This window comes from Panicum virgatum, chromosome 9N, assembly GCF_016808335.1.
Source record: "Panicum virgatum strain AP13 chromosome 9N, P.virgatum_v5, whole genome shotgun sequence".
In the NCBI taxonomy this organism is placed as follows: domain Eukaryota; kingdom Viridiplantae; phylum Streptophyta; class Magnoliopsida; order Poales; family Poaceae; genus Panicum; species Panicum virgatum.
Genome location: NC_053153.1, coordinates 2,230,221 through 2,252,288, shown reverse-complemented (window position 1 = coordinate 2,252,288; position 22,068 = coordinate 2,230,221). Strand labels below are relative to the sequence as shown.

The 22,068-nt window shown below is 44.6% G+C and overlaps 1 protein-coding gene and 1 pseudogene across 1 annotated transcript; both read right to left on the bottom strand.

The window, feature by feature from the left end:
- Nucleotides 1-714: 714 nt before the first annotated feature.
- LOC120692639 lies at nucleotides 715-4,670 on the bottom strand (annotated as a pseudogene).
- A 10,961-nt stretch (nucleotides 4,671-15,631) lies between these two features.
- LOC120693468 (trigger factor-like) lies at nucleotides 15,632-16,030 on the bottom strand. The gene has a single exon (XM_039976914.1). The coding sequence runs from the start codon at nucleotides 16,028-16,030 to the stop codon at nucleotides 15,632-15,634; it is 399 nt and encodes a 132-aa protein (XP_039832848.1).
- Nucleotides 16,031-22,068: the final 6,038 nt, after the last annotated feature.

The following is a 22,068-nucleotide window of genomic DNA, read 5'->3' as shown; positions in this document are numbered from 1 at the left end:
GCAAGCGCCATCTTTCGACGCAGCCCCACGCCGCACTGACAGTTGCCAAGCAACGCCAGCCGCCGCGGTCCGCTGCAAGCAGCCACAATCGACAAACATGCGACAACCTCCGACCGCCGCCACAACTGCGAACGCCACCACGAGAGCTCGGCAACGCCCATTCAACTTGCCACTGTTAAGCATAATAGTAGTCAATTGATAATGCTCTTATTGTTACTATTAAGCATAATACTATTATCAAAATTGAGTTTTGATAATGCATTTTGGGCATTATTGAAAATGCTCTTATTGTTACTATTAAGCATAATAGTAGTCAATTGATTCCATTGTTATCCAAATGCTACTTCGGCTGGACCGAACTGGCTGGGCTGGAGGCCAACTAGCTTCAGCCAGCAGCGACACATTCGGCTGGACCTAGGCTAATGGGGTGCAGAGCTAATATCTACCAGCCAGCAGCCGAAGCTGTTTGTCAAGTTGCTTCTGAGAATTTCCAAATGCTTCTAGAATATGTGAAAACTTAACAAAAAAAAGTCAAAACTTTAGTATAATGTATGTACAAAGTGCTCGATGTCAAATGAGGGGCAAAATCGCAAAGGCCATATCTGTATTTTTGTTACGAAATTAACACCGTTAACTGCATCTAACTGAATAGGGGCAAACTGGATCTTCATTTTTGAAAAAGTGAGAGCAAAAACGCACAAGACAAAAAAAGAGGGGTAAAATCATAATCGACATTCAAAACAGGGATAAGAACGCCAAAGCCCCAATGTTCATTGTCATTGTCATTTCAGAAGTTAAAAAAGCCACTAGACATTTATGATACCAGGGCAACTAGAGAAGGTTAATTAGCTGTTTGAATGGGGAATTATTGCCTGCCAAAATACAAACACCATCGACCTAGGCAACTATGTTCTTGCGCAAGGGTAAAAACATATGCCTATAACTAAGAATCCCATATTATAAAAATAAAACTGTAGCAGGAGGAAAAGCAGGCATCACCACCAAGGTGCAGGAGCCGTTTACCCCTATCATAATGCAAGAAGAAAAGTCAGTGACTATGCCAACGAAACCAATCTGTTAGTGGAAAACACATGCACGATGAAGTATTCAGATACAAAACCTATGCATAAATAAGTATATAAGCAAAAGACAAAAAAAGGGGGGCTATTTCAATGTGAGGTCAGAATATCATTTGGTTTGCTTTGGTTAACTATAATGACCATACAAAAAAATATCCTTGTACAACTTCTGGAAGAACCATGTCAGCACCGTGTTTTGACTCCCCAATAATACAAAAACTTGCAGATACATCCTCGCAATAAAAAACTTTTGCTTTCTCTTTGCCAATTAGGTCCAGCGCTAACAAACCGAAAATCTTGCATGATGACAGGTCACCGTGATTGCAACAGGGGTAATGTTGCGATCATAAATAAGAACCAAGACTAAATTTCAAACAGCACTAAGAAGACAACGTTTTCAAACATAGACGGTCACCATGCTCAGGCAGAAGGATAGGACTGATCAAATTGTGCTGTAGTTTCGTATCAAGGTCGTTACTCCTTATGTAGCTCTAACCCTGCATCTAGATGGGTGCAGATAATATTCCATACGGTTAAGTGCAACTGCAAAGCTGAACCAGGAAAATTTAAAATTCATCACTGGGTATATTTCTTTCCTAGCCTAAAAAACACATGTAAATAAAGTAACCTAATAATTCATCTTATGCAATATGCATTATAACAATATAGTCGTCACTAATATAAATAAAGCCCATTTTACTATTTTATCAGAAAATGGGAAATCGCCATAAGTAGTGAATACAAAGACCGGTCTAGACGCGAAATCAGCATAATCATTTGGTTTGCTTTGGTGCGCAAACTCTGCAGTGAACATCCTAAAACTATCCTTGTACAACTTCTGGAAGCAACATGTCAGCAGTGTGTGTTTGACTCCCCAGCGATGCTTATACTTGCATTACCTACGTCGACCGTAGCCAAAATACATTTGCTTTCTCTTTGCTATTTAAGTTCAGCATTAACAGGCCAAAAGTCTCAAAGGTAATACTCATAGTGCCATTGTAACAGAGACAGCGTAGCAACTACAAATGACACTAGCAGCTAAATAAATTTAATTGATTAATAATTGTGGCTGCAATCTTGGAGTGGTAGCTAAGAAGACGGGTGCCCTGAACATAGATGCTCTCTACACTTAGGTGAACTGTTTGAGATCAAGGTCATCACTCATCAGTATTACTTTCATGTTGAGTTGGTTACAAATGTTTTCCATGAAATTTTAGTCCTACTTTGTAGCTCTGTGCAAGCACTCAAGCAGCTGTCATGAGATCATTTTGAACCCTTCCCGCACCAATGTGTGGGAGTAACAGACCACAGGTGTGAATGTGTGGTGAAGTGCAAATACAAAGCTGAACCGGGAGCATCTTATCTTCCTCATTGGATACGTTTCTTTTGTAGCCCAAGACACAAGACTTACTAATTGTAAATAACTTGACCAATAATTCATGTAACACTATTACTATAATTGTAACCAGCAATAAAAAAAATTAGTATTCCTCGACAAAATAGGCAATCACCGCTAATACAGACAAAGTTGAAGCAGCTTACCAAGTTTTACACACCCCACCCCGGTAGAGAATTGCATGGGTATCTATTGTCACGTATCTAATTAAAGGATTCATACTGATTTGGGACTGTGCACAGTATGATGTCACTTTAGTACTCTTGAAACACCAAAGAACTTAATTAACGGAACTGAGCCTTTGTGGTCGAGGGAAATTGTGCCATAGAACATGCCACTTGTTGAAAGAAACCAAACAAAAAAATGATATTTGCTACTAGCCACTATACCTTTGTGTAAATTTGCTTCTACATAGAAGTATGACTTAGTGTCCTCCAGCAAAAGTTCAAATAGAAAATCTCTAAGGACAAGAAACTGTGTGTAGCAGAAAATATACACGATTTTATAAATTCTTATTTCAAGTAGTAAAGATCAGTTCTTTTCAAGTAGTAAAGATCAGTTCTTTTCTCGAACACAGTAAAGATCAGTTTTGTTATGTCTTCCAGCAAAAGTGACATGTTTTTGAATGTCCTGTGGCAAAATCCCCCAGCACTAAATGTAGGGCATGCCAAAAATGCATAAACTACAACAGAATTATTGCAACGGAGTTAAGACTTACCCCGTGTCGCCACTTTCTCTTCACCCTCCACTGCTTCCAATTCCCATGGAAGATTATCTGTCCTTTGTTCCTACAGCAGAGAAGAACATGGGAACGGTGAAATGAACAATCGCTATTGGGAAGAACAATGACGTAAAAACAAAACCAGGTCACTAACCAGTACTCGCGAAAGCAGCAGGTAAAGATATGGGAAATTATGGTAGAAGGACTTGGAAAAGCAATCCCTGGTGTAACTGATGCTGCCGATAATGTGTCACTATTGAGATGGTATTGAGCAAGATATTTTTTAATTGGTTCGAAAAGAACAATGGTGTCAGCCACAATGGTAGGAAACGCCTCAGAGTATCTGCCTAGAAAAGAAGATAGTGCTGCCATCGATGCATGTCAGCGGGACAGTCCTTCCCAGCATCAGATCAGCTAATCTGTACAATGAATATTGCTCACCTCTTAAGGTCATCACCAAAATCTCTGAGTTGCATTCTACCAGATCATACAAAGGGGGACAAATTTCTGTGCTTGCTGGACATTTGGCAATAAACTTTGCTGGCGGCAATGATGGCGTACCCAAGTTCATATCTTCCTGCTGGGGGGGGGGGGGGGGGGGGTCGACCTGGAAGACCTCTGGTTCGCTGTTATCTTCAGGATGATGCAACATATAGAACTTTCCTTGGAACGGCAATGGAACACAACTTGGACCACAGCGCCAGCTTGAGATCCTCCATTGCTGATCCCCAGAGGTAGCAAAGATAAAATTCCGGTTACCGGGTAGGGACATCATTACTTTGACGACTCCATCTGCACCCACACTGATGCAGGCAGCACAGATACTTCTGAGATAATTCCACTTGTTTCCCCGCAACCATGGGTCCACATGTGGCAGGAGGGTCTCCAGCGGTGGGAACTCCGCGATGTCGCCAGTGAAAGGATGAAGGAGACGGATGGCGGTGTCCTGATCCCTCTGCAGCAGGAGGATGCCGTCGACGGAGTCGAGGACGCAGTGATCCCTGAAGAACGGGAGCCGGACGCGGACGAAGGCACCAGTTGAGAGGTTGAAGAAGTGGACGTACCCACCGAGTTTGCCGTGGCCCGGGTAGAGGCCGTGGCCCTCGGGAAACAGCATCCACCGCCGCGGGTGGAAGCGCGGGTCGACGATGCCGCGTCCGCGCGGGCAAGTGGTGCTGGACCGCCAGTGGGGGCACACTGCGCGGAAGCGGATATAGTCCCGCAAATCGCCGGCTAGCACTCGCCACCCGATTAGGCTGACCAAATCCTCGTGTAGAGACGCCCACGAAGATGAATCCCGGGTGGCGGCGGCGGCGGCGGCGGCGGCATCAGCTATCTTCCGCCGCCGGCGCGAGCTGCTGCACACAACCAAGGCCGCTGGGCGCTTGCTGCTGCACGCAACCGAGGCGGCTGGGCGATTCATGTGCCTCGATGACATCCCGCTCTCCCAAACAGCAGATCTGGTTCACCAAACTAACAGTGACAACATGGCCTGAAGTGAAATCGAGTTTTACCCTAGAAAATTGCTACTATAATAAAACTCCAAGGGGATTCGCTAAAATAGGATTTATAACATTCGCTTCGCTAAAATGACACTCAAAACATTTGCTCTTCGGAATACATAACATTTTGCTCATTTTAATTCATTTGATAATACTAAATACATGTATTTTTCCTCATATGACCGTATTGTCCCTCATCGAGGTATCGACGTTTCATCTACCTCCCAACCCTAAACGCCGCCTCCCACCCCGACGTCGCTTGGCTGCGCCGCCGAACTAGCCCGACGTTGCCCGGCCGGGCCACCGCCTCCCCAGCCCGACGTCGCCCGGCCGCCACTACGGGAGACGCCACCTTTACTGTGTGCGAGAAGCTTTGTCGTGTGCACTTTGTCGGGCACACGATAAATAGACTCTTTGTCGTGTGCCTAAAATGTAGCACACGGCAAATATACAGGCACACGGCATGTTTGCCGTGTGCCAAGTGTTTAGCACACGGCAAACAAATGGACACACAGCATAACCCCATCTTTTGCCGTGTGCCGAGTAATAAACACACGGTAAACATATACACACGGCAAAATAGTCTTCTTTGCCGTGTGTTTTTGTTAAGCACACGGCAAATTTGACTTTAAAAAATTAGTTCTCCGTTTGAAACTTTTTTTATCTCTATATTATATGTGGAACTCTACATTAAGTTTTGGTAATTTTCTCGGTCATTTTGCTATATTTAACATTTCTATTTCGTGAAAAGGAATATTAGAGAATAAGTCAATTTTGAACTGCAATAATTGTGAATAGAGTATTAATGAAGCAAAAAAATGTTGTTCACATCATTTTTTTCCCATTTGAGCTCTAATCTAAAAAATGGATGCAAAATTTGAAGATCTTGCTCATGAGCCATGCCATGAACCATGTGCCCCAATAATTTTTAAATTCTATAAAAAGCAAACTTACTCTGAAAAATATAAGATTTGTTATGCTATCATGATTTTATAAGTGGAGGCTATGGAAAAAATTTGAAAATGTTTAGCACAAGTTATCGCATATACTCCTTATAAACCGAAGAATCTTCAAAGAAAATCTATAGAGTTGAGAAGGAGCTGTTGATATTTCAAGTGAAAGTGGTAGTCGAATTGGGTGTTGACTTCAAAATTTTTTGTACATGCAATACACATCTTAAAATCTATCATGCCAAAATTTCATAATTTTGTAGATTTATTTGTTATTTTTTATATCTTGTCTCCATTAAATAGTACCATATGACATACATTGAAATGGAGGTGTAACTGCATGAAATAATGATTTTTCCAGTGCAATCATAGAACATAAAATGTTGAGTGATTTTTTTGTGATATTTAGAGTGTTTTGAACAAATTTTAGTTAAACACGTAATGGTGATTCAGTTGTTACATATCGGATTCAAATAGCATGAAATAGTACATTTAATCCGCATGTGATAATGAAGCAAGAAGTATTTATTCTTGCACGAAATAAATGATACATTTTTTGAATTATTAATTATTTACTACAGAAGTTGAAACACTAGTTAAACAATAGTGGAAACACTAATTAAACATAATTAGGAAGGAAAAAAAAGAAAATGATTCTTTGCCGTGTGCCCTGCTCAGGGCACACGGCAAAGACATGCCTTTGCCGTGTGCCGGATCGGAGGCACACGACAAAGGTGGTGTCTTTGCCGTGGGCCAGATCGGCGCACACGGCAAAGCCTGCCTCCCTTATCCCCTTCCAACGGCTGCCTCAGACACTCACACACCACACACGCCACACACGCACTCTGCTTGCGCCGCCGCGCTCCCGCCCGCCGCTGCCGCACGCTAGCACGCTCGCCTGCCGCCGCTCGCACGCACGCTCGCCGCCGCACACCGGCGCGCCGCCGCCGCACGCCCGGCCGCACGCTCGCCCACGCCGCACGCCCGCACGCTCGCCCGCACGCCGCCCCCGCCACCCTCGCCCGCACGACGGCCCCGCCATGCTAGCGCCTGCCGGTCACCGAAGCACGCCGCCGAGCCCAGACGGCCGCGGGGTCGCCACCCCGGCGCCGGCACTCGGCCCGCCAATGGCCTCGATGGCGCTCGTGAGCCCGACGTCGACGCTCTCGGCCTCTCGCCAAAGGGTGGCCGGCCGGCGGGGCTGCTACGCCACCTCCCTCACCGGTGCTTGAGCTGGGCCCGCCACGCTCGCGCCCGGGCTCGGCCTCGCCGGCGCTCGCCACCCGGACGCCGACGCCCTCGCCGCCGGTTGCTGGTCGCCGCGCGCCAGGCTGGCTGCGTCCAGGCTCGGCGCTCGCCGCGGCCACGCACGTCGCGCCCCTGGTGGCCATTCACCGCGGCCACAATCGCTGCTCGCCGCGGCAACGATCGCTGCTCGCCGCGGCCACGGTCGCCGCGCCGACGCTCCCCGTGCCCACGCTTGACGCGCCGCCGACGTCCACTACTTCACGACTGACCGTCTCGCCCGCCGTCGAGCCCTAGGTGAGCACGTGCAAAAGACCCTGCCTCCGTCTAATGTTCGTAGCAGATTACATAACCTCGTTGCCCGTGATGATATAAATTCTTACCTAGATTTGGTCTGGGTAGCATATGATGATCTTGAGCTTGTGGTTATATTTCTCATGATTGTCATCAAACCATGTGAAACATCCATGCCCAAAGCAAACTCTCGTTTGTGTTGATATTTGTGTTGATATGATGGTTGGACTGGATGTGTCACATGGTTCCATGTATATCATGAACTTTTTTTAGATGATTTCTTATGCTGCAAGTTCAAGATAAAATGAAACGAAACATATCTGAGGCATACAACAGTACTTCAATACTTTTTTTATTGAGATGACCAAAAGTAACAAATTATTGATTATAATTTCACACATATTATTCTTTTTTTTCAGGACCAAGCACCGCCACCTAGTTCCCGTCGCCGGCCTCCGCCACCGGACCATATAGCAAGGTGAGGCATACAAGAGTAGTCTGCTTTTCGTACCGCATGTTTGTATATCACGTAACCTAGTTAGGCGTCTCCCGTTCGAAATAGATACGGATGGAAATATGCAAAACTTTGCATATGTACGACCGTATCTATTTCGAATTGTCCACGTTTTTTGGACAGCCCGAGGATGCGTAGATGGAGTTAGTTTCCATGTTCTACTCGCATTCGAGACAAAGTATCAGCATCATTTCCCCGTTGTTCTCCGGATACACAATCTTTCTTCCGGGACGTGTATTTGGAGAACAGCGGTGAAATGCTGCCGAAATTCTGTCCCGGATCGGAGTAGAGCATGGAAATCGACTCAAGCTACGCATCTTCGGGTGGGATTAGGACCTATCTTAACTTAGTAGAATGTTTGAACATCGTGTAGATGCAAACATTCTCTTGTATATTATATTACTCGTTGATATGATAGAGTATGGACGACTGTGCGTGGATGTACTCCGGTTGGAAACAAGGGGGGAGTTGACCTTGGAATGGATTCAGAAGACCGAGACTTTCTTGGATCGAGCATTTGCAAAGGTTAAAGGAGGCTCATGCACTTGGTGTCCCTGCACCAAATGTGGAAACACGCGTCGACAGACACGGGAAGTCATGACACAACATCTTTGCAATTATGGATTTACGAGAGACTGTACCCGGTGGACCTACCATGGTGAAGGCAATCGTATGAGAAACGAGGTCGTTAGGCAACGCATTGAAGATCATGATACTGATGCCGGGGTAGGAGATATGTTAGATGACTTTCATGAAGCACACTTCGAGGGAGAACATAGCGAGGAGGAGCCAGAGCCAACCGCGAAGGCGTACTATGACATGTTGGGTGCAGCACAAGAACCCCTTCATGGGCATACCAAGGTTTCACAACTGGATGCCATTGCGCGCCTGATGGCCGTGAAGTCCCAGTTTACCCTGAGTCGAGATGCTTTTGATGTTATGTTGACAGTTATTGGCACTCTGCTTCTGGAAGGTCACATTCTTCCAAAAAGCATGTATGAGGCACAAAAACTCCTTCGTGCATTGAAGATGTCGTATGAGCATATTCATGCATGTCCGAAGGGATGCATCTTATTTAGGAAAGAACATGCAGAAGCAAAGTACTGTCCAAAGTGTGAATCTTCTAGGTTCGTAGAGGTAGATACTAGTGATGGTCAGAAGAGGCAGCTCGCGGTCCCCGTGAAAGTCCTACGATACCTTCCGCCCATACCGAGGATCCAACGGCTATTCATGACCGAGGAGTCCATGAAACAGATGACATGGCACAAAATGGGAACTCGATACAATCCTGATAAGCTTGTACATCCATCCGATGCTGAATCATGGACCCACTTTGACGGGATTCATCGAGTCAAAGCAGATGAAGCTCGTAATGTGCGTGTTGCCCTAGCAACAGATGGCTTCAATCCATATGGAATGTCGGCTGCACCTTACACTTGTTGGCCTGTCTTCGTTATACCCCTCAATCTCCCTCCCGGCGTGATTTTCCAACAACAGAACATATTCTTGTCGCTGATAATTCCTGGACATCCGGGAAATAATATGAGTGTCTACATGGAGCCCCTGATTGATGATTTGTTCAATGCTTGGGAGGAAGGGGTTTGGACATACGATCGAGCTACAAAGAGAAACTTTAGGATGTATGTTTGGTACCATTATTCCCTACATGACTTGCCGGTGTATGGAATATTCTGCGGCTGGTGTGTTCACGGAAAGTTCCCTTGCCCAGTATGCAAGGCAGCTCTGATGTTCATATGGTTGCTGAAGGGTGGGAAAAATTCTTCGTTCGACAAACATCGACAATTCCTCCCTCTTGACCATCCATTCAGACACGATAAGAAGAACTTCACGAAAGGTGTCGAAGTTCTAGACCTTCCCCCTCATATTATGACAGGTGCTGGTGTTTGTGCTCAGTTAGATAGTCTTGTGGCTAATGCAGATGGTGGTTTTGAGGGATATGGTCAGCAACATGCATGGGCGCAGAAGTCGGGCTTGTGGAGGCTTCCCTACATGCAAGATCTTCTCCTTCCACATAACAGAGATATGATGCACTCTGAAAAGAATGTCGCCAAGGCATTGTTCGGAACTATCATGAACATTGTAGAGAAGACAAAGGACAACATTAAGGCCAGAGTGGATCAAGCAACATTATGCGATAGACCGAAGCTAGACATGAGGCCTCCTGCGTCAGGCAAGGCATGGAAAAAGCCAAAGGCCGATTTTGTCCTGACGAGGCCCCAGAGGAGGGAAGTGCTAGAGTGGTTTCAAACCTTAATGTTCCCTGATGAGTATGCAGAGAATCTGAGGAGGGGAGTCAACTTGTCTACTATGCGAATCAACGGGCTCAAGAGTCATGACTATCACATATGGTTAGAGAGGCTTCTTCCGGTGATGGTTCGAGGATACCTCCCTGATCAAGTCTGGCAAGTGCTGGCAGAGTTGAGCTTTTTCTTCTGCCAGCTTTGTGCTAAGGAGTTATCTCTAAACGTTATTGAAGAAATGGAAAGAATGGCACCTGTATTGCTCTGTAAGTTGGAGAAGATATTTCCACCAGGCTTCTTCAACCCGATGCAGCATATGATTTTGCACCTACCGTACGAGGCACGAATGGGGGGCAGTGCAAAATCGTTGGTGCTACTCAATTGAGAGATGTCAAAAAGTCCTTCGAACTAAATGTAAAAATAAATGCAAAATTGAAGCTTATGATGTGAATGGATATCGTTTCCACACAACAAGTCACGAGCAGAGTCGGCCGAATAGAAGGACCACAAATTCCGGAGTGTTTACGCCAGGAGACGATGGGCTCGAGTACTATGGAAGAATCGAAGAAATATACGAACTCACGTTTCATGGGTCGAAACCTCTGAAACCTGTCATATTCAAATGCCATTGGTTTGATCCTCATGCTGTGAGACGGACTCCGAATCTTGGGCTAGTTGAAGTTCAACAAGCATCCGTGTATCCAAGAGATGATGTCTATATTGTGGCTCAACAAGCCACGCAAGTTTATTATCTCTCATATCCGTGCCAAACCGACAATCATCTCAAGGGTTGGGATGTTGTGTACAAGGTATCGCCACACGATAAATTACCTGTCCCGAACAATGAAGATTACAACATAGACCGAAACACATATGCCGGTGAGTTCTTTCAAGAAGATGGGCTAGATGAGACTTTTCAGATAGACTTAACCGAAGCGATGGGAATGGAACAGGACAATGAAAGAATTGATAACGATGATGCAGGGGATGAGGTTCACAATGTCAAGGACTTAGAATTACTAGAGCGATTACGCTTAGACAATGACAGTGATGATGACAGTGTTCCTCCTATGGAGATCTGAAAGGATCTTGATCACGCGATGTCGTAGCATAGAGGGGGGTGAATAGGCGTTTCTTTCAATATTTGGCGCTTAATCCCTGCTGGGACTGCCTGGACCGGTCAGACCGGTCTACCAGACCGGTCAAACCGGTCTATGCAGGCAGACAGCCTAGTCAGCAGGAACAAGTCCCCTCTCGAGCTTGAACCTATAAGAAACTTGGGATATGTGTCTTGCAGAGTATTTCTAACAATATAAACAAGTCCCTACACACAAGTAGAGCACACCCAAGTAGATCGAGCGGAAGCACAATTCAAACTCAAAACTATAAATGCAAGGTAAATAAATCAAACCAAAATAGAAATGATGCGATGAATACACGGTGATTTGTTTGACCGAAGTTCGGATTCACCCCGTGCACCCACGTGTGAATCCTACTCTCCGTTGAGGAAGCTCGTAGTGACCCCAAGGTCAAGCTATCTCCTCTTCTCCACTATATGACCATGCGCCCTCTTGGCACACGATCGAAGCCGCAACAAACTTACCGCTGCTCACCACAACCTTGGGAGCTAGCCGGCGACGCCTAGCCGTCTAGGAGCCGATGCTCCAAGAGTAACAAATGCTTCAATCGAGTTGGCCGACGCAACCTCAAGTGCTCAAAGCTAGGGATGTTTCTCTCTTGCTCAAATGGCTCTCAAGGAATGGATTCACTCAACCCAACTTAAAGATTCACCTTGAATCAAGCAACTCTCACAAAGAGAGGTTGGGGAGGACTCTCCAAGTGCTCACATGGCTCTCAAGATGTTCTGAAAAGTTCTAGCATCAGCACCCACGAATGGGTGAAGTCATGGGGTATAAATACCCCTCCTAACAAAACTAGCCATTGCCCTGTCAGTGTTGGACCGGTCAGACCGGTCAGACCGGTCTATTTTGAAAACTAGCCGTTGGAGGCTCACCCTGCTCAGACCGGTCAGACCGGTCCCTTGGACCGGTCAGACCGGTCCCTCTCTGTTTTCTGCAGTTAGCTCTCCCTCCTTAGGCTAAACTCTCTAGGGACTGATTTGAGCACTTTTGGTATTGTCTAAACCTACTGATGTTGCATCCCTCTTGATAGTACGGCATACCTATACTCAAGTGCACAAATGAAATATACAATTTCCACGATTACTTGAGTTTCTTCATAATATGATCATGCTGACTTTTCTTCGATCAATATTGTGAGGGCATCAACATCTTCTTTCTTTTGAGCATACCCGCTTTGAGCTAGTGACTTTGAATCTTTGAATTGCATAGGAATGAAATCCACCTTGATTCACAAGTCACCTTCTTTTCTTGAATAATGACACTCTTCAACATAGAGCTCTCCATGACTCTAGGATCTCCGGCCTTTGACCCGTATCGGTTTCTTTGCTCCCTCCAAGCCGTCGCTTGTGTAGCCTCTTGAAACACGCCTCTCGGTCCTCTACCTTTATCCTAGCCGTCCATCTTGAACTCATATTGATTTGTGCCATGCATGAAATCTTCATTGTCAATTTGAATTCTCAATTCAATCTTATATGCAAGCCTTCCAATTTGAGACATCATATATGTATCAACTCATGTCTCATTCTCTTTTGCCTTGCTTGCTTGCATCTTAAGTTAACATCCATTTATCACATGTGACAAGATCTTCTATATTTGAGACTATGCATAAGCATATCACATCTCATTCATCAAATCTTTACTTGTCACTTTGAATCCCATCATAGATCGAAACAAGCCTTCGCAAATATTAGAGCCTTTATATTAATCATGAATACTTTGCTCTATTTTCCTTTTCTTGTTTTGCTTGTCACATACACATTATACTAATGGGATAAACACACTTGCTTGCAATACTTGAGCTATCTCTTTTAATACACATTTCATAATTAAATACATATTCATAATCTCATGCAAACAAGTTAGTCCTTTAATCGTGTTGTCAATCAATGCTCCAAAACCCACTAGGGCCTAGATGCTCTTTCAATCTCCCCCTTTTTGGTGATTGATGACAACCCGATTAAAGCTTACAAAAAGATATTCAATAAAGCTTTTGAATTCTCAGATTTAGTTGGAGCTCACCCTCAATATGTGCATATGAATTGAATTCAACACAAGTTGGCCTCACATGTCAAATTACACATATTGAGCACAAATGGGACTTCCCCTAAATCTTAGCAACCGTGGAGTGTAACAAGTGTGTGTGATCATCATAAATAAATCCGTGATGCAATATGTCATGTAACGCACACAAGCAAACACAAGAGCAATGACGCTGCCACAGACCGGTCAGACCGGTTCATGGGACCGGTCAGACTGGTCCACACCAACCAGCACGTGCTTGGACCGGTCAGACCGGTTAGAGACTGTCAGAACAGCCCAAGGCTAAAACAAAAGACATCACATCACTCAAAAATTTCACACTATCATAAACATTCCTTATGTATTTAAAACATGATAAATACACCCAATAGCATTCAATACAAGAGTTCTCAAGTCCGCACAAATCCTTAATACGAAAGAGATGGATATGATTTTACAAGATGAGACAAGAATATCCAAACATGTCCAAATCATGATGTCCATACATCCATCATCCATACATGATATATCATAAAGAGCTAGATGAGACAAGATGATCTCAAGATACATATCCACACTACTCTCAACATCTACTCTCAAGATGGCACACACACAGACACAAAGATAAGCTTTAATCCTCCAAACTTCTCCCCCTTTGTCATCCATCAACAAAAAGCGTACAAGAGGAGAAGAGTGTGCTGCCATTCTGAAATCACTTCCCACCTATAGAGAATCCACCAGTACTGCTCGGATAAGCAAAGAGTGAGTCACTCTAGCTAGCCACTGTCGCCTCAACTGAGTCAGGAGCTGGAGAAAGTGAAGCTGTAGTCCCTGCATATCCCATATCTGGTGAAGCAAAAGTCCCTCCAAGACCAAAGTGAAGTGAAGGGGGTGCATAAGCTATAGGAAATGTCGTCGCCGATCCTGGAATAGTCGACGAACTGACGTGAGTCCCAAACTGAGGTCCTGCACTGAACGGTGGAAACAACCCCATGAAACTGGAAGTGAATGGTGGGGGCCCCGAGTATGGTCCAGCGAACTGAGATCCCACAAACTGTCCTGCGAACATTTGTGGCCTGTGGTGAAAAGCTGTGGACCTGGACGGAACTGAGGTGCAAAAAGTGGAGATCCGTGTCCGAACTACTGAGCTGAAGACGATCCACCTGGCTGACTCTCCTGACCAAAGAACATCTGCTCGCCCAGGTGGTCATACTGCCCAAAGTCTATCCCCTGGAAGCTCTCAATCATCTGGTCAACTGAGGGGATCTCTGCTGCCTCTAGCTCTGGTGAGATAGGCGAGAAAGGTGGCTGGAGCTGCATGGCAGTGTACATCCTCTTCTGATTATCCCTCAACTTCTTGTTGTTCTTCCTCTCCCTCTCCTGATTAACCAGAATGTCTCTCTGGTTCTTGATCATGCCTACAAATGTCCTGAACATCCGCCTAAAGGAAGAGGAAGACCTGCGAGGAGGGGAAACATCTCTACCCTCATGAGGCACAAAGCCTCCAGCTGGCTCCTCCTGCTGAGGCACGTCCTGAGCGTGCTGCTGTGCATCTGCATCCTGATCAGGTAGTAGACCCTGATCCTCCTGATCCTCCTCCTGAACCTCGTCATATCTGCCCTCAGAAGGAACTCTCACATGCTTAGGATGCTTGATCCTAAGCGGCTCATGCTTCACGTCCATCCCAAAATTTCTCCTGGTGACCTTAAGTATCACCCTCATGATATACGGTGCATAGCCACATGTCTTCAAGGGAGTCTCAGAAATATGCTTGATTTCCTCCCAAATGAAGTCACCAACACTGAAGTCACCGCCTCGAGGGTCTGGCTGCATCCTGCTCATAAGATTCTTGGCATGCGCTGAGATGTCACTGGGATTCCCATCCCGGGGTGTAAGTGTCTTCCTGAACATCCTGTTCAGGATGGAGTAGTAAGTATACAACCCCGTGACCTTGCCTGCATTGCCAACCCTATCCCTCGGATACATGAATCTCACCTGATCAGCTGACAGAGGTAAATCATAGTGAAGCTTAGGACGATTCACATCCTGATCATCAAGTCTCAAGTAACGGCAGAAAGAAGTGTAGGAACACTGGTAGCGATGTCCCTCTGTAATCCAGTAGATAGTCCTCTCATTGCCATTCTCTGGATCATGCCCAAAATATACGGTCGCGTAGAACTGGGCTATCACCTCCTTGTTCCAATCATGCTGGAACCCCATAATGTCCTTGATGTGCCTGTCCTCACACATCTGAGCCACCTCATCACAGATTTTATGACCCAAGTTTGCCATATGTGCCCAATCAACCCACTGGGCCTCTGAAGCAATCCCTGCCTTGGCAAGAATGACAGTCTGATAGAAGTCCTGCTGAAACCGAGTGTGAAACTTGTAGTCCACGGTGTCCTTTGGGACATCCAAAGGACTCTGATGCCTCAGCAAACGTGTAGCCGCTGTCATCCCGGTGTTGTAGTAGCTGACAATCTCTACACCGGCCTGCCTGACAGGAATCTAAATAGCTGGGGTCACCACAGGACCCTCCAAGTCTGAGCTACCTGCTGCACTTTCCTCTGACTCATCATTGCTATCATCATCATCATCGTCATCAACAACATCATCTGCACCTGCATCTGCATCTGTCTCAGTGTCCTCATCATCACGAGGATCTCTCAAGTAGGGTGCATCCTCCTCTGTGTCATTGCCTGATGACTCGTCAATGTCCATCTGCTGTGCCCCTGTCTTGGCCCTTCTAGGCCTCAACTGATGTTGACTAGGAGCAGCTGCAAGAGGCTGTGAAGCGGACACAACTGCAGCTGCCTTGGTGCCTCCACTGCTCGAACCCACTCCAGCTGCTCGTGCAGCTCGATCCTCATTGAGTTTGCTCCTCTTCTCACGGTTTCTCTTATACATGATTTCCAATCTGAGATAGAGAAATATTGAGACGAAATTAGATCATGAGAAGCAACCCACAAGATCTGGATAGAAAGTATTTGAATTGCACTAGAAAACTGGAAACTGGGTTCTGTCAGTCACAGACCGGTCGGATGGACCGGTCAGACCGGTCCTTGACAGAAACTGGAGAAAGATTCGGTTTTGATGATCTTTGTTTAAAAAAAATGCTAGAGAACTTTGATAAACAATGTTAAGATTATCTAGCACTTTACAAAGCAAAAAGTGGCTTAAACTGATGGTTTTGGGTTCTGGCCAGACCGACTGGTCTGACCGCTCGGGCGGACCGGTCAGACCGGTCGGGTGGCGCCCGAACCCTAGGATTTGATTCCGAGCAATGCGAGCCACGAAACTTCTTGATCTCTTAGGGAATAGTTCCTAGGCCTAGTAGAACCTACTGGACCAAAGGGATTGAAAAGATATGCGCTAAGCTAAGAGATCGGGCGAGGGAAACATGTGATGCCTTGGAAGAGAGATGAACTCGTGAGGAAATTCAAAACCAGCTTCACCACTGATTGATTTCCCCCTTCTAGCCCCAATGCATGTGATGAAGCAACCAAACAAGGGCTAGAACTCCAAATCTCCAATGGAGTGAAGAGGATGGAGAGGAATGTGGAGAGGGGCGGCACACGGGTGAAAGAGAGGAGAGGTCGGTGGCACAATGGTGAAAAGTGAGACTGTTTTACTATTTTACCCCGCGGAGGGGGTAAAAGGAAGTTACCGGGTTGGACCGGTCAGACCGGTCAGACAGACCGGTCAGACCGGTCGCACCTGAAGTGCCAGAAAAATCCCGTCCAGACTATCCGTGTGAATGTCCCGAGTATCCGGGCATAGCCCAGAGTATCCGGGCTAAAATCCAGACAATCCGGGAGTTGACCATGAAAAAGTCTTAGAACGATAATTCCTTGATCAAATAGTTAAGCACTCTCCATATATTCATACTTTTCTGACTTTATGTGCTAACCATGAATTGGATAGGTGGACGACTAAGTAAGGAGTATTTTGATGAACACATTTTTCCGAAATAAGAGCTCCTTGTCACTTCCAAGGAAGAGATGATTTTCCAATATAACCGCTCCTTGGATGAGAGAAGTGATATAGATAGGAATCTATGGACTTGAGAAAATCTCACTACTTGTGACTAGCTATCAAACAATCAATGAGAACTATAGTCACAAGTAGATTGATACGGTCACAAAGACCAAGATCCAAATATTTTCAAATTTGACACACAACCTATCATGCTAGTTGAGTTTCCGAAAAAATCTATCCTATAACACTCAAAGCATGCTACAAGTCAAGCTATCACCACACTAGAGAGCTTAGCACAAACCTTACTTAATTTTACACATGATTGACACTTAGTCACAATTAGGAAGGTTTTAGCTAAATATCTAGGTGACAAGATTTCTTGAGCTTGATGCATACAAAGGCACACACTAGCATTAATACGTGGCCTAGATGTTCAAAGGTAAAGCATGATGAGTAGAAAACATACCTTTGCCTCTTAGCCACTTAAACTTATGCTTAAACTTTTAGAAACAATCACTAGTTCTCATAGATGAGAAATAGTGTGCAATGTAGCACAAGTACTTCATGATTATGCTTTGTCAACCAATATTTGATCTGTTGGATGGGTATACTTATATTAACTCTCATTGGATCCATAAAGAGCATAATCAACACTATAAGAGACTACACATTCACTCGAGGAAAATGTTAGTCCCAAAGACACAAATTGTAAAGTGATCTCCCCCTAAATAAGTGCATAAGAGTTTTGAATTTCTTTTATATGCACTTTATCCATATTAAGAGACTAAGAGAGACTACTTTAACAAGTTGGTCATAAAGCACATAAAAAGATATTTAATTGAAATTGTGCTAGATTCTCTTACTGCCTAAAGTACATGACCCCAAGAGATGTCTATAAAGCATATGTACTAAGAAGGACCCTTTTTCTCGTAGCTTCTTTCTCGTTTCTTCAATTTGTTGCAGTTTTCTGGTCCAGATAGGTCAGACCGGTCTGATGGACCGGTCAGACCGGTCACACCAGTCAAACTGCAGTAACCTTTAATTTATTCATGTCTTGCTTAAATGAATGTCTACAAGATATATTTGCTTACCTGCACTAAAACAAGACATTGCTCTACACAAGAGCCATTAAACGCATCTCACGGCAAATAGGGAGTAACTCAAAGGAAAAAATGCTTTAGTCACTTATTTAGAATGTCCCAAACTTAACACAACTGACACACTAGTACTCACCAGCAGTTAAGTGACTAATGCAATTTGAAATTAAAAACGAGTTACCGAGATAGCATTGGATGAAGATATGCAAGATTATTCTTTGAACTTGGTCAATGACATGAATACACAATAAACTTCAAAGAGTCAAGCTCTCCAATGCATCTCCATGTACCTGCAACCTTTTAAGCTTTCTTTGGTGCCCAAATGTTGTTGGGCCCTACAACATTAGCCACAATAGACTTGGGGACCCAAATAGATCTTATGCTAACATTGGGTGATTTGATCACCTTAGTAGCATGAGTATTCATCTTGTCCTTCCCAAGCTTAGCAACATCATATTGAACAAGTTTTGTGTTAAGCAAATTACCGTTTCGGCAATCCTTGCTCATATGCCCTTTTGCTCGACAAGTGTAGCAAATTCGGTGCTTAAGCTTGACGAAGGTGCTCTTGACTTTATTATTATACTTCTGAGCATCACAAGTCTTCTTGAGTGTAAGAGTGGACTTTGTGGGCTTCTTGACGGGTCCTGCAGCAGCTCTGGCCTGGACCGGTCTAACCGGTCAGGAGTGACCGGTCTGACCGGTCTGGTAAGACCTGAACTGCTGAGGACAGCACTGGGTCATATGCCCATTTTTCCTGCATCCAAAGCACACTCTATTTTCTGGAAGCTTTCTTTGACTTCTTGAAAGTCGCTCTTCCTAATCGGACTTGATTTGACAATTTCTTGCATAATGCCCTTTCTCTAGGCATCTATAGCACTTGATGTGTCCTAGAGACTTCTTTCTTGAAATCTTGTGCTTGATACTCTTTTGATATTGTTGAAGAGTTGATCTAGTGATGTTTGAACCCTTCTCAAGCTTCTTCACCACGGAGTCGCGGTTATCTTGAGAAGGTCTCACTTTCTCGTTGCCCTCCAACTTAATCACTTGTTCTTTGAGTCTTTTTACTTCATGCATAAGTTCTTCATTTTCTTGTGCAATGAAATCATCACAAGATTCTACAAATACTTGCTCAATACTAGATTGGCTTGATTGAGAACAACATGGTTTAGTACAAGTCAAGTCAAATTGAACTTGTGAGCATGTGCAAGTGTGGGATAGAGGTTCATAGGATTTTACCGTTGTAGCCATAACCTCATGAGCCACTTCAAGTGAGACATGTGAGTTCACAAGCATCTCATAGGATTTTTTCAAGCTCCGTATGAGTTCCTTGCAAAGCCATATGCTCACTAGTAAGCTTCTCCAACCTTGCCTTGAGCACTTGATTCTCCTTCTCTAAAGAGTCAATCCGACACAAGGAGTTAGTAGATAAATTCTCTGATTTTCTTACCAAGGAGGCATAGATGATCTTGAGCTTGTCAAGCTCTTCTTTGAATTTCATTGCCTGCTCAACTCCTTGGTTATCTCCTTTCTTGATTTCGGCTGTTAAGCACTTGTGATCAACATCAATTGAAGATGTTGACTCATAAGAAGCTCTTGCTTGCCTTGATCGCCGTCGGGAGCACTTTTTGCTCTCTTTGCGCTGTCCCCTGGTCAGACCGGTCCGACCGGTCATACATACCGGTCTGACCGGTTCCAACAGGGAACCAGCAGACTTTGCTTCTTTTCTTCCTTGATCATCGAATGAGACCACAAGAGGATGAGTATGATTCTCTGAAGTAATATACTCCTCTAGTGACCCTTCATCTTCTTCTTGATCTTCGTCGTTACTATCTTCTTCGCATATTGCCTCTAGAAGTTTCCAAAGACTATATGCATCAAGACATATCTTTGCAAATTTCTTCTCCTCTTGTATAGAATCTGCAAAATCTTTGTCCATGCTTTCAAACAAGAGGTCAATTACACGACGATTACACAACAAGCATTCCTTTTCTTCATTTGACAAATTTTTAAATCCTTTAGGTAGAATGCTAGTCTTTATGGCTTGCTCAAAAGAAGGACCCATGTTCCTTAGCATGTTACGAATATGAGCTGACCAAGAAATGTAGTTTGAGCCATTTATACCAAGGGGCTCAAATGGTACCTTGCAAAATGTCGACATGGTGATTCTCCAAGCGGTGAGGCTTCAATCCGGAGACCAAAGCTTTGATACCAATTAAAAGGATCTTGATCACGCGATGTCGTAGCCTAGAGGGGGGTGAATAGGCGTTTCTTTCAATATTTGGCGCTTAATCCCTGCTGGAACTGCCTGGACCGGTCAGACCGGTCTACCAGACCAGTCAAACCGGTCTATGCAGGCAGACAGCCCAGTCAGCAGGAACAAGTCCCCTCTCGAGCTTGAACCTATAAGAAACTTGGGATATGTGTCTTGCAGAGTATTTCTAACAATATAAACAAGTCCCTACACACAAGTAGAGCACACCCAAGTAGATCGAGCGGAAGCACAATTCAAACTCAAAACTATAAATGCAAGATAAATAAATCAAACCGAAATAGAAATGATGCGATGAATACACGGTGATTTGTTTGACCGAAGTTCGGATTCACCCCGTGCACCCACGTGTGAATACTACTCTCCGTTGAGGAAGCTCGTAGTGACCCCAAGGTCAAGCTATCTCCTCTTCTCCACTATATGACCATGCGCCCTCTTGGCACACGATCGAAGCCGCAACAAACTTGCCGCTGCTCACCACAACCTTGGGAGCTAGCCGGCGACGCCTAGCCGTCTTGGAGCCGATGCTCCAAGAGTAACAAATGCTTCAATCGAGTTTGCCGACGCAACCTCAAGTGCTCAAAGCTAGGGATGTTTCTCTCTTGCTCAAATGGCTCTCAAGGAATGGATTCACTCAACCCAACTTAAAGATTCACCTTGAATCAATCAACTCTCACAAAGAGAGGTTGGGGAGGACTCTCCAAGTGCTCACAAGGCTCTCAAGATGTTCTGAAAAGTTCTAGCATCAGCACCCACGAATGGGTGAAGTCATGGGGTATAAATACCCCTTCTCACAAAACTAGCCGTTGCCCTGTCAGTGTTGGACCGGTCAGACCGGTCTATTTTGAAAACTAACCGTTGGAGGCTCACCCTGCAATTACTGTAGCAATTTAATGTAGCAAGTTAATGTCTAATCATGATCTGATTAGGTTCATTAGATTCGTCTCGTAATTTACAAGCAAACTATGCAATTAATTTTTATTTTGTCTAGATTTAATATTTCATGTATGTAAGATTCTTTTGAAATTTTGAATTTTGCGTCTAAACAAGGGGTTGAAGTGACAACCCACATGGGACTGGGACTATATTTATGTGGTCTGGTATGATTCCGAAATCAGTGTGGGTCATATGTCGTCTGCAGTGTGTGCTCTTTGGATTATGTTTCATCTTGTCTTGTGTTTGCTTTATTAGAGTCGAGAATTATGTCAACTTAACTTTCCCATCACCAGTTCATCTTCGTTGTCTATGAGTTGGCTAAAATTTCGATGCAGAAGATCTTAAAGGTGCGCCGGAAATTGCTTGATCGGTTAAGGATTCTTTTTTATAATCGATATACGTGACATTTCGGTGGTCATCGGCACTGAGAAGCTCCACCATTAGAAACTGTGCCGGCGGTCTTTGGCTGATTGGCTGACTGATTAAGGGTGTGTTTAGTTGGTGAAAAAGTTTGGAGTTTTAGTACTGTAGCATGTTTCGTTGTTACTTGATAAATAATGTCTAATTTTGGACTAATTAGGCTTAAAAGATTCATCTCGTGCTAATCAGTTAGACTGTGTAATTAGTTATTTTTTCAACTATATTTAATGCTTCATGCATGTGTC

What these genes read in the sequence shown, in the direction of transcription:
- LOC120693468 (XM_039976914.1), bottom strand. Translation starts at nt 16,030, where the DNA reads ATGTATAAGAGAAACCGTGAGAAGAGGAGCAAACTCAATGAGGATCGA.